Genomic DNA, 14345 nt, shown 5'->3' on the forward strand with positions numbered 1-14345 from the left:
GCCTTGCCAAGTGGGGCAGGCGGGAATCGAACTCATGTGGAAGTGGCTTAAGCTTCTTAGTGCTGTGCTTTAACCCGCTGCACCACAAGGGAGGGCCCTACACTTTATTCTTAATCAAGAAAGATAGCTTGTAGTGAAGCTAATTTATTATATATTGTTTTGTTTAAAGCTCTAGTTTACAGGTAAGGCTTTAGCATATAAATTACATGGTAAAGAAATAGCTTGTCCCCACTAGAGAAGTAGAAGTAGGAACAATACTACAAAGATATTTTACCCAACCACAAGAAATACCATTTCTATTCAGCAATAGACTGTGTACAGTGAGTACTCACCAACATGAATGGGGGCTGGGAATAATCCATATTCATGCTCTCCTGGAGTGTATTCCAGCTTCTCTTTCTTTAACTGGATCAATCGGCTCTTTGGACTATGATCAAAAAAGAACAGGAAAAAGATGCAATGAGATTTCCTTGTTGGTCAAATATGGAAAACATCACTCTATCAGAGCTTTTGTTTTTAAAAATGGTTTAAATCTTAAATGCTTATTTTTTGGGGGAGGGGTACCAATGACCTTCAGAGAAGGAGAATTTCTGCAACTGCCCCCTATACACAATAGTCTCTAGTATTCTCCAACAGTTTTTCAGGGGAAACTAAATTTCAAGTTTACAATATTTACCTTATATTTGTTTAAAGATTTACAGCTTATAACATACTTTCACAAGTGATCATTTATATGAATCCTGGAAAGTACATAAGAGGAAATGTTAGTTCTAGTTTATGGATTTGAAAACAGATGCTCTATGAAGTTAAGTGATCTCCTTTAATTTTAGCAGCTGGTTAGGAGATTTTAGAATACTTGTTTCTTGCTTAATTTTTATTCACTTACTATATTAATAATGTCTCCACAGGTTTACCTCTTCCACTCATGTTACTGGTCTGTATACCTAATGTTTGGTGTGAGTTTAATCTCAGGAGATTTCACAAGTATATAAAAGAAAAGGAAAAGAGAAGGGTAGAAAAAAAGGAGTAAGAAAAAAGGCCTTCATTATTTCGCAACCATCCCAGGACAATAGGTTCACTTTAGGTTCAGGCAGCTTAAAAGAGAACCCTGGAGCCCTTGGCATCATCCCCTGTTTTTTTTAAACAGTACACAGGGGGTTAAAGCCAGCAGGGAGATAGCAGTTTGGGTCCCCCTGTGAATCTCTATATAGTCTTTCCTCTGAGCTGCTGCCTCTTATTTTTTTTTTAAAGATTTATTTATTTATGCATACAGAACTTGGCTTTGGGCCAGGGGCAGTGAGAATATTCACCAGAGACAGAGCGGGGAGCAGGACAGGCAGATCAAGGAAGTACACTGCTAAGGGGAACAGTGGGTGGGTCAGGAAAGGTCTGCTGCATCATGCAGGTCAGCTCCCTGGTCAGGCATAGAACTCGTGCTAAAACAACTGCGGCTAGCTTCATAGTGCTGTGCTTAACCCGTTGTGTTATCAGGGAGGACTGAGCTGCTTCTTGCAGCTCTTCAGCAATCACCCTTAAAGGATCTGCCTCTAGGCTCAAGTGTACACACCTGCACACACCCATGCTCAGGTGTCCATAGTCAGTCATGTATACCCCTTGCCCACATTTCCAAGCATCTTGTGCATTCAAGGTTACAGGTGATAGGCACACAGGTTAAGTGGTGTATAATCCTTACCACCTTCATTTACTCTATACTCATTTAGCCTACTCTAATTTTATTTTGACTAATTTCCAGTAAATAAGGCAAGGCTGATATAATTTTCTCTATGGATTACAATATAACAAACTACTTTAAAAAAATCTAATGTATTATGTCTTACAGTGAGCAGGTATAAGATGGCACACTTTGTAGATGTGAAGACTGAGGCCCAAAGAGATGTTATTTGTAGAATCTGAAGTTTTAAAATCTGAAGATGGAGTCTTTCTAAAGAACCATTCATTTATTTATTCAACAATTACTAAGCACTCATGAAGTCAAATCAGGTCTTGTTGTTAAGTGTTAATGTTGGTGAGTAAGAGAGTTTACATTCTACCTTGTTAGACAATTAGGAAATAAAATCACAAAGTAATAAGTGTTAGTCAAATAATTAAAATGTGATGAATATAGAATAATTTTGGAAGACTTCTCTGTGGAAGTGACATCAAGCTATGATGTTAATGTTATTAAAATATCAGTTAGGAAGGGACTGGAGGAAGATCAGGTAGAGGAAATAACTGGCATAAGATCAAAGCCAGAATGAGATTGGAGTGTTAAAAGAAAATGAAGGGAAACTGACAAAGCCCAGATGACCTTGAAAACTGGATCAAGTATTAAAAGTTGTGCTAAGAAGTTTGGGAAAGTTACAAAGAAAGAAAGGGTAGTGAATACATAATTTCAATTTATACATCTTATAAGGGCTATTTACATTCTTTACCATCACTCATAATAAACTACATCAAGAAAATAACTGTGTCTAGAATCAGGCATCTATGAAAATCAGATCTATACTTCACTAGAGTTGAAATTTACCCAAACCAATTAAACAGAGAACATAAAAAGTTTCATTTAGTTTAACCAGGAATAGAAGCAAAGCTGACATTTAATCGTGCTGCCATTAGAATAAGCAAGTACATAAAAACTATAGTTAGGAGGGAAATACTTTGTACTCTAAAGTGAACAAACACATAAAACCACAAACAAATCCAGGTATTACCTGTATAGTGACAGTCCCTAAAATAAATGAAACTTTGATGACATCCCATCACATTGAGTGGTTTCCCTAACAGTAACAATTTCTTTTTTTTTTTAAATAATGTAATAGTTTATTTTTACATCATTGTGTGCATTTTTCCATCTCAGTTGTAATCCCCATGGGTTTCCCATCATCAAATCACCCGTGTGCCATCACAATAGTCCAGTGCCTTTCCCTCCCCCCACTGTTCTTGATCCCATTCCCCACTCCACCCCCATAGAATGCCTCTGCTATATAGCTGTTCATTATTATTATTATTTTCTCTCCTGGTCCCATTATACTCCTGCTATGAGTGAAACCACCTGGTATTTTTCCTTTTCTTTCTGGCGTATTTTACTAAGCATGATCTTTTCTAGTTCCATCCATGTTGCTGCAAAAGGCATGTGTTTATTTTTTGGTTGCTGAATAATATTCCATCGTGTATATGTACCACTTCTTTTTAATCCAGTCATCTACTTCTGGGCATTTGGGTTGTTTCCATGTCTTTTCAATTGTAAATAAAGCAGCAATTATCGTGGGGTGCAGGTATCTTTTTGAATCAGTGTTTTTGTGTCTTTTGGGTAGATACCTAGGAGTGTGGTTGCTGAGTCATACGGAAGCTCCATGTCTAGCAGTTTGAGGAACCTCCAAACAGTTTTCCGTAGTGGTTGGACTAGTTTGCATTCCCACCAGCAGTGCAGGAGAGTTCCTTTTTTTCCACATCTTCACCAACATTTGTTGTTGCTACTTGTTTGAAGATGTGCCATTCTCACTGGGGTGAGGTGGTATCTCATTGTAGTTTTAATTTACATCTCCCTTATTGCGAGTGATGTTGAACAATTTTTCGTGTGCTTGTTGGCCATCTGCATTTCCTCTTTGGAGAAGTGTCTTTTTAGCTCTTCTGCCCATTTTTTGATGGTGTTGTTTATTTTTGTTGAGTTTCATCAGTTCTTTGTGTATCTTTGTGATCAATCCTTTATTGCTAGTTTTGTGTGAGAAATTTTTTTCCCAATCAGTGGGATGTCTGTTTTTTGGTAATGTCTCTTAACTTGATGTAGTACGATCTACTTATTCTTGCCTTCACTATCACTGTATTGGGTGCTGTATCTTCGAAGATATTCCTGAAGTGTATGTTGTGTAGTGCCTCGCCCATCTTTGCTTCCAGGTATTTTATAGTTTCCGTTCTTATGTCTAGATCTTTAACTCACTTCGAGTTGGTTTTTGTGTATGGTGCAAGGTAGTGATCTAGTTTCATTTTTTTGTATGTTAGCTTCCCAGTCTTCCCAGCACCATTTGTTGAACAAACTTTCTTTGTTCCATTGTATCTTCTTTGCTCCTTTGTCAAAGATTAGCTGCCCATAAACCTGTGGGTTTAAATCTGGGTTTTCTAATCGAATCCACTGGTCTCCTAATAGTAACAATTTTATTTTTGATTTTGCAATACTGATGTTTAAGATATGTAATACAATAAAGGATATGACAATCATTTTCCCAGTTCTTGGCCAAGGCTACTTTTGTTTCTAATTTAGTCATGGACATTTAGTTCCCTGTGGATGTTAACATGGGGAACTTTTCAAACTGTCTCTCTCACTTTTAAATACCCTGTGTTCGTTCTATGAGGGCTTTTTGGAGTGGCAGATTAAGAGAATTTGACTGTTAATTTATCTTGGAGGATCTGAACACACCTAATATTTTCTGTGGTATTCATCTGTTTGTATAGTCGCTGTTCAATCAAACCACTCAAGAAAAAAATCTTTCAATCTGTGGGAATGAAGAGTAGTCATTTCAGATACTGAACTGACAGAATTTAGAGTATGCTAGGCAATCAATTATTGTAACAGGTGTTACTTCTGACCTATTGAAAAAGTCTTCTGCTTTTCTTAATCAAAAGAAAGTAATCTGGGCCTTCTCTGGTGGTATAACCAGTTAAATCACAGCACTATGAAGCTAGCCATAGTGACTGCAACATGAGGTTGATCCCCAGCCAGGCAGCTGATCCACATAGCACGACAGACCTGTCCTGTCCTACCTGCTGCTCCCCTCAGTAGTATATTTCAGTCGATCCACCTGTTCTGCTCCCCACTCTGTCTCTGGTGAATACTCTCATCCCCTGCACCTCTGGTCTATACCCAGCTCTTTAGTGCATAAATAAATCTTTTAGGGAAAAAAAGGTAATTTGCATTTCATAATGTTTGATTTTCAAATGTAACTTACTTAAATTTCCATACAGCATTCTCTTTGGTAGATTATTAGCTTTAATGATTTATCATATGGACAAAATTCAGGAAATCATGAATTTAAACAACAAATGGGAGAAGAGTTATACAAATATTTAAGACAAAACAGAAAAATGTAGCATTTCTAAAACTATTGACAACTGCTAATATGTTTATCTTAAATAGTGCTTATAACTATTTCCTGGCTTTAGCCATTTCTCACCTCAGATACAAATTTCATAATTTCTAATTTAGGCCCCAAATTCAGATAATAAACCAATTAGTGTATCTTCAATATACTCAAAGTATTTTTTAAGTTTCTCAGACAGCCAGTGAGTCAAACCAAAGTTAGGTTCCACACCTTATAGAAGAGATGAGATTTTTGGAAGCCTCTAGATTTTATTGAACACATCATTGTTTTAATAGCAGTCCTCTGTCAAAAAATGAGAAGAACATGCAAGTCAAAAAGAAGTTCTATTTTCCTATTTTCATTAAATGTAACTGATGTCATTTATTTTTTAAAGATTTATTTTTTATGCATATAAGAACTGGGGTACAGGCCAGAAGTGTGTGTGGGTGGGGGAGAGCATTCACCACAGAGACAGGGGAGCAGAACAGGTGGACTGACTGAAATACACTGCTGAGGGGAGCAGCAGATGAGACAGGAGGTCTACTGTGGCATATGGGTCAGCTGCCTGGTTGGTGCTTTAAGTGGCTGCCAAAAAAGCTTCACTGTACAGAGGCTTAACTTATTCCACCATTAGGAAGGCTCCTGTAAGTGATGTTATTAATGAGGCTATATTTTAGTTACCGTGAACTTTTAAGTACCCACTAATATTCCTGTATTGTATTGAAAAAATAACTGTTAAAGACTTTACTCTTCATCAAGATAGCTTTTTTCTAGCTTTGAATACCCTTGTCATTTGGTGAAAATCAAAATGTACATGATACTGATAAATTAGTATTGTCTGAGTAAGTGTTGGTGCCATCGCTTTGTACATAAGTTATTATTTTCTGAGTAATTTCTGATTAAATCATCATGAATAATTATACAAAGAATCCACCACTTCCATTCATAATGATTTTTACTGGTATTTATGGCATTCACTCTTAAATAGTTTCTTTTTTTCAAAGAATTGTCTAAAAGCCTTAGCTACCAACAAAAGCAAAGTGGAAGAAATATCAAAAAAGTTTCCATAAATGTCTGTACCATTTATCTTTAACTATAATACTATCTGGAACAGAATTATGAGTACAGAATTTCTTACATTAAATTAAATAAAAGCACCATCTCAAGCAAATTGGTTAGAATGTAAAAAAGGACAGAATTAGAATTTGCAGGACAGTTTCAGTCAGCAAACTTTGTGAAAGTAGATTGCTTAAATCAAGATCAACAAAATGAAAATTAATTACCCAGGATGTAATAAACTGGTTTAATTTTGTTACTGTATTTTAAAAAAGGATGGCAAACATCTTTACTTTTTTCTTAATTGTTCAAGTTATGAGGCTATTCTTTTAAAATGGTAATGAAATATACTTTAACTGGCATGCTGTATCAATGAATACCTGAAGTTTAGAAAGATACTGTGTACATGCTCTTAGTATAGATTATATGCCTAAAGGAAAATTTAACAAAAAATCTATTAAAAAATAAAAACTGGAAAATTACTCAGATTATACATACATCTATGCATATATACACACCTACATATTGCAAAATGCTTTTTATGTGCCTTTACTTTTCATGACCATGTAGGTAATTATCCTGTCAGGAAACTGGCATGGTATCTGCTCTATGATTCAGAAAATCACGTAATTTTGAGAGAAAAAGCATCAATTCTGAAAAAAAACTGACAAATCTAGAACTTAAGGATTTTAGGATCCTCTTAAAATCATAGATCGGTTACAGGGCAACCCAATGTGAACTGCGGTGCCTGTCTGTGGGTCCTCACCTGCGTGCTTAAAATTCAATTGTACTGCAGGCACATCAAAAAGGGTAAATAATGGGTTTACATACAAGGGGAAAGGAAAAGGTACAACCCAGGCAAAGAGAGAGAGATACAAGTTAACTAGAACATCCTACCAGCTCTGCTAATTTGGAACTCTGATAACACACTGAAAGCTCATCAAGAGATTAACAAGCAGCCATATCTTCCAGAGAGAGCAAGCATCTAACATGGCTCCCTTATATACCCATTGTATATAAGATAGAGGTTAGTTTGAAAGGCTTTTGGTTCCTGAGCTGGTAGATGAGATGGTAAGAGCAGTCAAAAAACTTTTAAAAAGTTTTTTTGCCAAAATTTTCCAGTAAAAGCTTATTTTGAAGCTTTAGAAATGTTACATTAGTTGTAATAACCACACCAAAAGATCTTTTACTTTATGCATAGAAGAACTGGGGTGTAAATCAGAGGCATCAGGGGGTGAAGAGAGTCACCAGAGACAAAGTGGGGAACAGAACAGAACAGATTACTGAAATACACTGTTAAGGGGAGCAGCAGGCCTGATAAGTGAGGTCTGTTATGCCATATAAGGGTTAGCTCCCCGGCCAGGAATCAAACTCAGGGATTGGTGGTGAGAGTATAATATCACTAAGAATTACACCACCAGGAAGGCCCACAAGATCTTTATGTACTAATCAATACTGCATATGTGTAATTAAAATTAGTCAAGCATCAAATTAATGACAACTACACAAGTAAAATCTCTACCATAAATAAGAGAGAATTAACTACACTGAGGGACTACGAAGTTAAAACTCACACCTTGTACAAATCATTTTAGATAAGTTATTGGCTCCCTAACAATTTTGTTTATAATTATTGTGATGCTAATATCTGAAAATATGTTTTAGGATGTTTGTGAATATAATAGCCACATTAAAAAAAATTGTTTTCCTATTAGGAACAGAAATATAAACCTGGTATTCCTGGTGGTTTTTTCCTTGGGACACCCATTGTATTTTTCATATGAAGAGAAATACTTTGAAAGCCTGGATTTAATTGCAAAACTTTTTTCTGAATAATATAGTTTTTGAGTTTCCTTGTCTCTGGTCTTCCCTTAAAAAATATGAGCTTCGGGCCCTCCCTGGTGGCGTAGTGGGTTAAAGTATCACACTAAGAAGCTAAAAGCCACTTCTGCATGAGTTCAATTTCCACCTGCCCTGGAGGTGACCACATGGTGTGGCAGACCTCTCCTGACCCGCCCGCTGCTCCCCTCAGCAGTGTACTTCGTAGATCTGCCTGTTCTGCTCCCTACTCTGTCTCTGGTGAAGCCTCTTGCCACCCCTGAGCCTCTGGCCTGTACCCCAGTTCTGTATGCACAAATAAATAAATCTTTAAAAAAATATGAGCTTCATTAAACTTTCTTTGCTAACATTTGCTGATTACACAAATGATTCAGAATAATTTTCAAGTACTATGGATTAGGCTAAATGCTGTTCACTATAAATACCTAAGAAACAACATGGGAACAACTCACTTTTAGGTCAAAACATACTTTTAGGTTTCTCTGCTGATTAAGGACAGTCTCTATAGTGCAGTTGGAACTAAAAAAAAAAAAAAAAAATGAAAGTTCTTTCCCACCAACCTCTCTCTCTCTCTGTATATATATTTAACTAATAGTAGGCATTAGAATCCTGACTACAATTCTACAATTTTTATTATATTAGTTAAGGGCAGAACTATTCAAAGATCAAAACAATATCATGCAGAGAAGATTTTTTAAGACAAAAGTAGATAAATGTTATTTTCTTGTTGAATATAGAAGTAAAAACATGAATATGCTACCCAAACCATAAAATACAATGAAAAAAGCATTAGCTGAACGCTCCACAGCATTGACTTCAGTGATGCCTTCCTGGACTTTTCTCTAAGAGCAAGTGAAAAAAAAAATGTAAATGTAAATGACTGGGACTACATCAAACAAAAAGGCTTCTGCAAAACAAATTTTCGTCCCAAATGAGTGGAAAAAATACTTGCACATATTTATCTGACCAAGGACTGGTATTTAAGATATAAAAACTATTTTGTTAAGAATTCAAAAGTGGGGGTAGAGTGGGGAATGGGATCAAAAATGGGGGTGGGGGGAGGGAAGTGCACGGGACTATAGTGATGGCACATGGGTGACTCGGTGATGGGAAACCCATGGGGATTACAATTGAGATTTAAAAAAATGTACAAAATGATGTAAAAATAAACTGTTAAAAAATTCAAATTTAAAAATTTTTTCCTAATAGCTATACCAATTTATAATCTCTCTAATAGTGCCTAAGGGTACCGTTTTCTCTACATTATCTTCATTACTAGATTTTTTTCCTCATCTTTTGGAAAATAGCCATCCTCACAAGTGTAAATAAACCAAAAGAGGGGCCCTTCCCGGTGGCGTGACAGTTTATAGAACTATGAAGCAATCCCAGCCAAGGAAGTAAACTCATGGTATAGGAGGTATCTCCTGTCTCGCCTGCTGCTCCTCCCAGCAGTGTACTTCAGTCAGTCTGTCTGTTCTGTTCCCTGCACTGCTTCTGGTGAATCCTCTCATCCACCGTACCTCTGGCCTGTATACCAGTTCTTGCATGCATAAATAAATCCTTAAAAAAAGAAAGAAAGCAAAAGATTCTACAAAAAATCTTCTAGAGATAATAAATCAATACAGTAAGGCAGTAGTATATAAAGTCAGTACACAAAAGTCAGTGACATTTCTATATGCAGTGTTAGAAGAGAGGGAAATAAGGAACTCAGTTCCATTTATAATCATGCCATAATGAATCAGACACCTGGGGAATAAACTTTTAACAAAGGAGGTGAAGGACCTGTACAATGAAAGCTATCAAACTCCATTAAAGGAAATAAACGTACACACAAAGAAATAGAAAGATAGGGCCCTCCCTGGTGGCACAATGGGTTAAAAAGCACAGCACTATGAAGGTATCTGTAGCCACTGCACAGCATGTGTTCAATTTCTGGCCAGGGACCCACATGGCATGCAAGACCTCTCCTGTCTGACCAAACTAACTATAAAATAATAAATTGTGTTGCTTTAAGCATCTCAAATAATTTGTTAAAGGGAAACAGAAAATCAAAATGCAGGTTAACCTCCTATAATAGGTCGGTGAAGAGACTAATTTTAATGCCTGCATATTTCCATAAAAAAATAGAAGTTTACATAAACCAAGGAGTACTGAACATACCACTTTTATCTGTTATCTTAGCTAATGACATCATCATATATCCAGGAAAATGAAATAAAACACTAGGATTATCACTGACTTTACTATTGCCCTTTATTTTCTATCATCCAATCGGTCTTTCAATTTTAATGGAAAAAACCTTGAGTCTACCTTTTCCAACATCTGCTATCATCTTAGTTCATGACATGACTTCGATCCTGACAAAGTACAAGAGTAGACTGCGTCATAACTGGTCTTCTAATATTTCTTCATCTAATTCATCCATTTATACTGACAATACGGCATTACCTTAAACAAATTTTGACTGATTCACACTCTTCCTTTAGAGCTTTTTAAAACCAACAATACTTTGGACCTCCCTGGTGGTACATGGGTTAAAATGAGCACTATTAAGTTATCACCAAACAATGCAGCATGAAACAAAACATGCTGTTAGATCCTCATCCAGAAAACTAATGCACAAAGTAGCAGACTTCTCCTGTCTCATCAGCTGCTTCCCTCAGCAGTATATTTCAGTAGCGCTGTCTGTTCTGCTCCCCACTCTCTTTGGTGAATCCTCACAACCCCCAGCATGTCTGACCAGTACCACAGCTCATGTATGCAGAAATAAATATATATTTTTTAAAGATTCATTCATTCATGCATGCATGCATGCATTCAAGAGCTGAGGTACAGGTCAGAGGTATGGGGGTAAAAGGATTCACCAGAGACAGAGTGGGGAGCAGAAAAGGCAGCACTACTTATACACTGCTAAGGGAAGCAGTGGGTGAGACAGGAGAGATCTGCTGGGCCACGTGGGTCCCTCCCTGGCTGGAAATTGAACTGGTGTTTCAATGGTAGAGGACAGCTTCATAGTGGTGCACTTTAACCCCTTGTACCACCAGGGAGGGCCCAATAAATAAATCTTAAAGAAAAAAAGAAACACACACCATACTGTGAATTGCCATAACTGAAATAAGGAAAGCTGTAACTATTTAAGACGTGTCCAATGCTTCATCCTGCTAAATAGGTCAAAGTGGTCCTGGAAACTTTGGTAGTGGTCATGAGGTGGGATGGGGCAGTAAAGAAAAATAATTCTGGTCATACAGGAAAAATTCAGTGGCAGAGATGTGGTGAAGATATGGTGACAGTGGTGATTGCTATAATGGATTTGGTAATGACAAGCAATTTTGGAGGTGGTAGAAATTACAATGACTGGTAATTACTACAATCAATCTTCAAATTTTTGGAACCACGAGAGGAGGAAACTGGAGGCAGTAGTTTTGGCCTCAATAGTGGTGGAAGCAAATATTTTGTCAAATCACAAAACTTAGATGCTATGCTGGTTTCAGCAGCAGCAGTGGCAGAAGGTTTTAACTGCTAGGAAAGAAAACTTAACAACACAGGAGAGCCAGATAAATGTCAGGGAGGTTATAAATTAATTATATTTGACCACCCCAAGATGCATTTCTGTTTTCTCATTTGCAAACACAGAGGTTCATTTTTTCCTTTTAGGTATTGTCAAATGGAATGATGACAATGAACCCTGAGTCATACTGTAGTTAAAGTGTGGCTGAAAAATTATGTTCTGGTCAATGTTATATATGAGATTTTGAAGTAGTCTTACTTAGTATGGGATAGTTATAATTACATAGTGAATGACAAGCGATTGGGTGGCTCCCTGTTCTGGAGGATGGGAAGTCTGAGATTAAGGATGGAATCTGGCAAAAGCCCTCTCTTCCTGGCCTGCAGATACTGTCTTCTTGTTTTGTCTTCACATGGTGGAGACACAAATATCTGCGCCTCAATAATGTCCAACTTTTAAAAGGGAACAAATTCCATTCATAAAGATTCCACCTTCATAACTTAGTTACTTCCCAAAGACCTCACCTCAAATACCATCACATTGGGAAATAGGTTTTCAACATATGGATGTTGGGAAGGATACATTTAGTCTACAGCATTTCCTTACAAAGCTGCATGGCTTTTGCTCCCTTTCTTCTTTTCTACTCTCTGTAATGGAGACCTAAGGCTGGGTGCTTGTAATTTTGCTGGAAGAGGTAGCCATGAGAATGTGAGCTTAGGGAAATAGGGAAAAGAAGTTTAGGCGCTTGAAGACACTATGAAGAGACCATAATAACCTTGAGTTGTATTTCTCACAACTTATTTTAAATTAAAGAAAATAAACATCTATCTTTTTGAACTCTTAGCTATTTATTTAAGAGGATTGATAGCTTAAACAAAGCTTAATTTAATACAACATTTTCATGAACTAAGAAGCAGGAATACAGAATAAATAGTATGTGCTACCTACCTCAGTAGCAAAGGTATGAACATCTTCTCAATGCTTGTGATATATACCTCAATGAAAAATATTTTCAATGTAAAACAAAATGACATGGTTTACATGATCACTTTAACCTACACCAAGTCAGATACTTCCAAATTCCATCCTTTCCTCCTCTAACTTCACCCCTAAATTCAGAATCTCGTGACCTTTTAATGTATACTGTGAGTTTCTGCCATGAATTTCTCATGAAATTCATTTCCCACTCTGTTGCCAGTTATCACCTTAAAACACAAAATTGTACTTCTTATTTATTTTTTGTAACTTGAGCTTTTCATTTCCTTTCCTAAAAATCTCATTAAAAATATGTTATAGGTTCATGAGATAGAGAAGATATCTTAAGTTGGTTAAGTCAATGTTTAAGTAAATCAATGTTTAAGTGGTCCACATCCAAAGTTTATTTTCCAGAAAACCAGTAAATTTCAGAAACACTGAATCTTTGAGTTGTTCCAATATATGCAAAATCTTCACATTCTTATATATACCTTGGTAGATGCTATTCTAACACAAACTCTCTTACCATCCTGCAAACAACTGTACTTACCCTAACTCAACTATATACTATAAAATAACTCTAGCTCAATAACATAGTTCATATCTCCTTCAAAGTCACAACTAGAATGTTTATCAACCTATTCCTGCTCAAAGAAATATGGAGTTCTTAAAAGTAAGGAGCATTTTATTCACCTGGAAAAGTGCTTAGAAAACAATCATAAGGAATGAATGTAGAAAATGATGCACAAATAGTACCATACACATTTTAGATCCACAAACAGCACCATCTTTTGTTTCTACTTAATGAAAAAGTCACTGTTATAATACAAATTACAGAAATATAATCTAGAAAGACATAGAGAAAATAAAGACCATGATAAATAATTAGTGTCAAACAACATAATGAGGTATCATACGTACAATAAATATGAACGTGTTTGTACTAAGTTCATATTTAGGTCTATTTGTATGTGTTTTTCTGATGGTCAGTGTGTATTTGCAAACCTACACAGAAGGTAACAGGTCGTAAAAAATGTCAGTCAAAAGGTGTTACTACTTACTCTGTAGTTTTGTAAATGTCAGAATACAATCCTGCTTTCTGATACTTCTTCTTTGGAGGACGTGGCGCCTTCTTTTCTCTTGGGATGAGAGAAAGCACAGGTTGCAAGATGTTTTCAGGTTCAGGTGGTTTGGCTGGGGTTTCTGAAGGACTGGGAATCTCAATTGCTGCTTCAGGAAAGCTATAAAGGGAAGTGTAAAGATAATTTTATGGTGAAAAAATATTTTCCTATTATAACTGACTATTAAAAATGCCATAGCAATAAAAAAAGGGGGGGATCTTTCGCATAGACATGCTGGAGTAACAGACAACAGATTTGTCTGTTTTGAAATAAAGTCAGTGAACAGAAATCTAGAAAAAGATATTGAAAACAATACAGTAATGTGAGTGCTTAGAAAATTGAAAAGAAAAACCAGTTAAGTCCTAGAACCAATTTGCCTTAAAACAGAAAAAAAGATTTATTTATTTATGCATAAAATAACTGGGATACAGGCGAGAGGTGCGGAGAAGCAGTGAGAGGATTCATCAGAGACAGTGGGGAGCAGCAGGTAACGCAGAAGAGGTCTGCTTCATCCTGTGGGTCACTTCCCTGACAGGGGATGGAACTGCAGTGGCTGTGAATAGCTTTATAATGCTGCACTTTAACCCATTTTCACCACCAGGGAGGGACCCCAATTTGCCTTTTAAGAATGAACTGTGGGCCCTCCCTGGTGGCGCAGCACTGAGAATCTAAAGTCACTTCTGCATGAGTTCGATTCCTGCTTGCCCCGAAGGTGACCACATGGCGTGGCAGACCTCTCCTGACCCGCCCGCTGCTCCCCTCAGCAGTGTACTT

General features: G+C 36.7%; 1 protein-coding gene across 1 annotated transcript in view; it reads right to left on the reverse strand.

Moving 5' to 3' along the window:
* The window catches only part of ASH1L (ash1 (absent, small, or homeotic)-like (Drosophila)), a 170983-nt gene that overhangs the window by 52719 nt on the left and 103919 nt on the right, over nucleotides 1-14345 (reverse strand). The window contains exons 7-8 of the mRNA XM_004693822.2: nucleotides 13512-13691; nucleotides 333-427 (exon numbers count right to left, since the gene is read on the reverse strand). Coding sequence (XP_004693879.1) covers nucleotides 333-427; nucleotides 13512-13691 — 275 coding nt within the window. The remainder of the gene's footprint in view (nucleotides 1-332; nucleotides 428-13511; nucleotides 13692-14345) is intronic.

The sequence above is a fragment of the Condylura cristata genome, unplaced genomic scaffold (assembly GCF_000260355.1).
Source record: "Condylura cristata isolate star-nosed mole 26May11 unplaced genomic scaffold, ConCri1.0 scaffold00040, whole genome shotgun sequence".
In the NCBI taxonomy this organism is placed as follows: domain Eukaryota; kingdom Metazoa; phylum Chordata; class Mammalia; order Eulipotyphla; family Talpidae; genus Condylura; species Condylura cristata.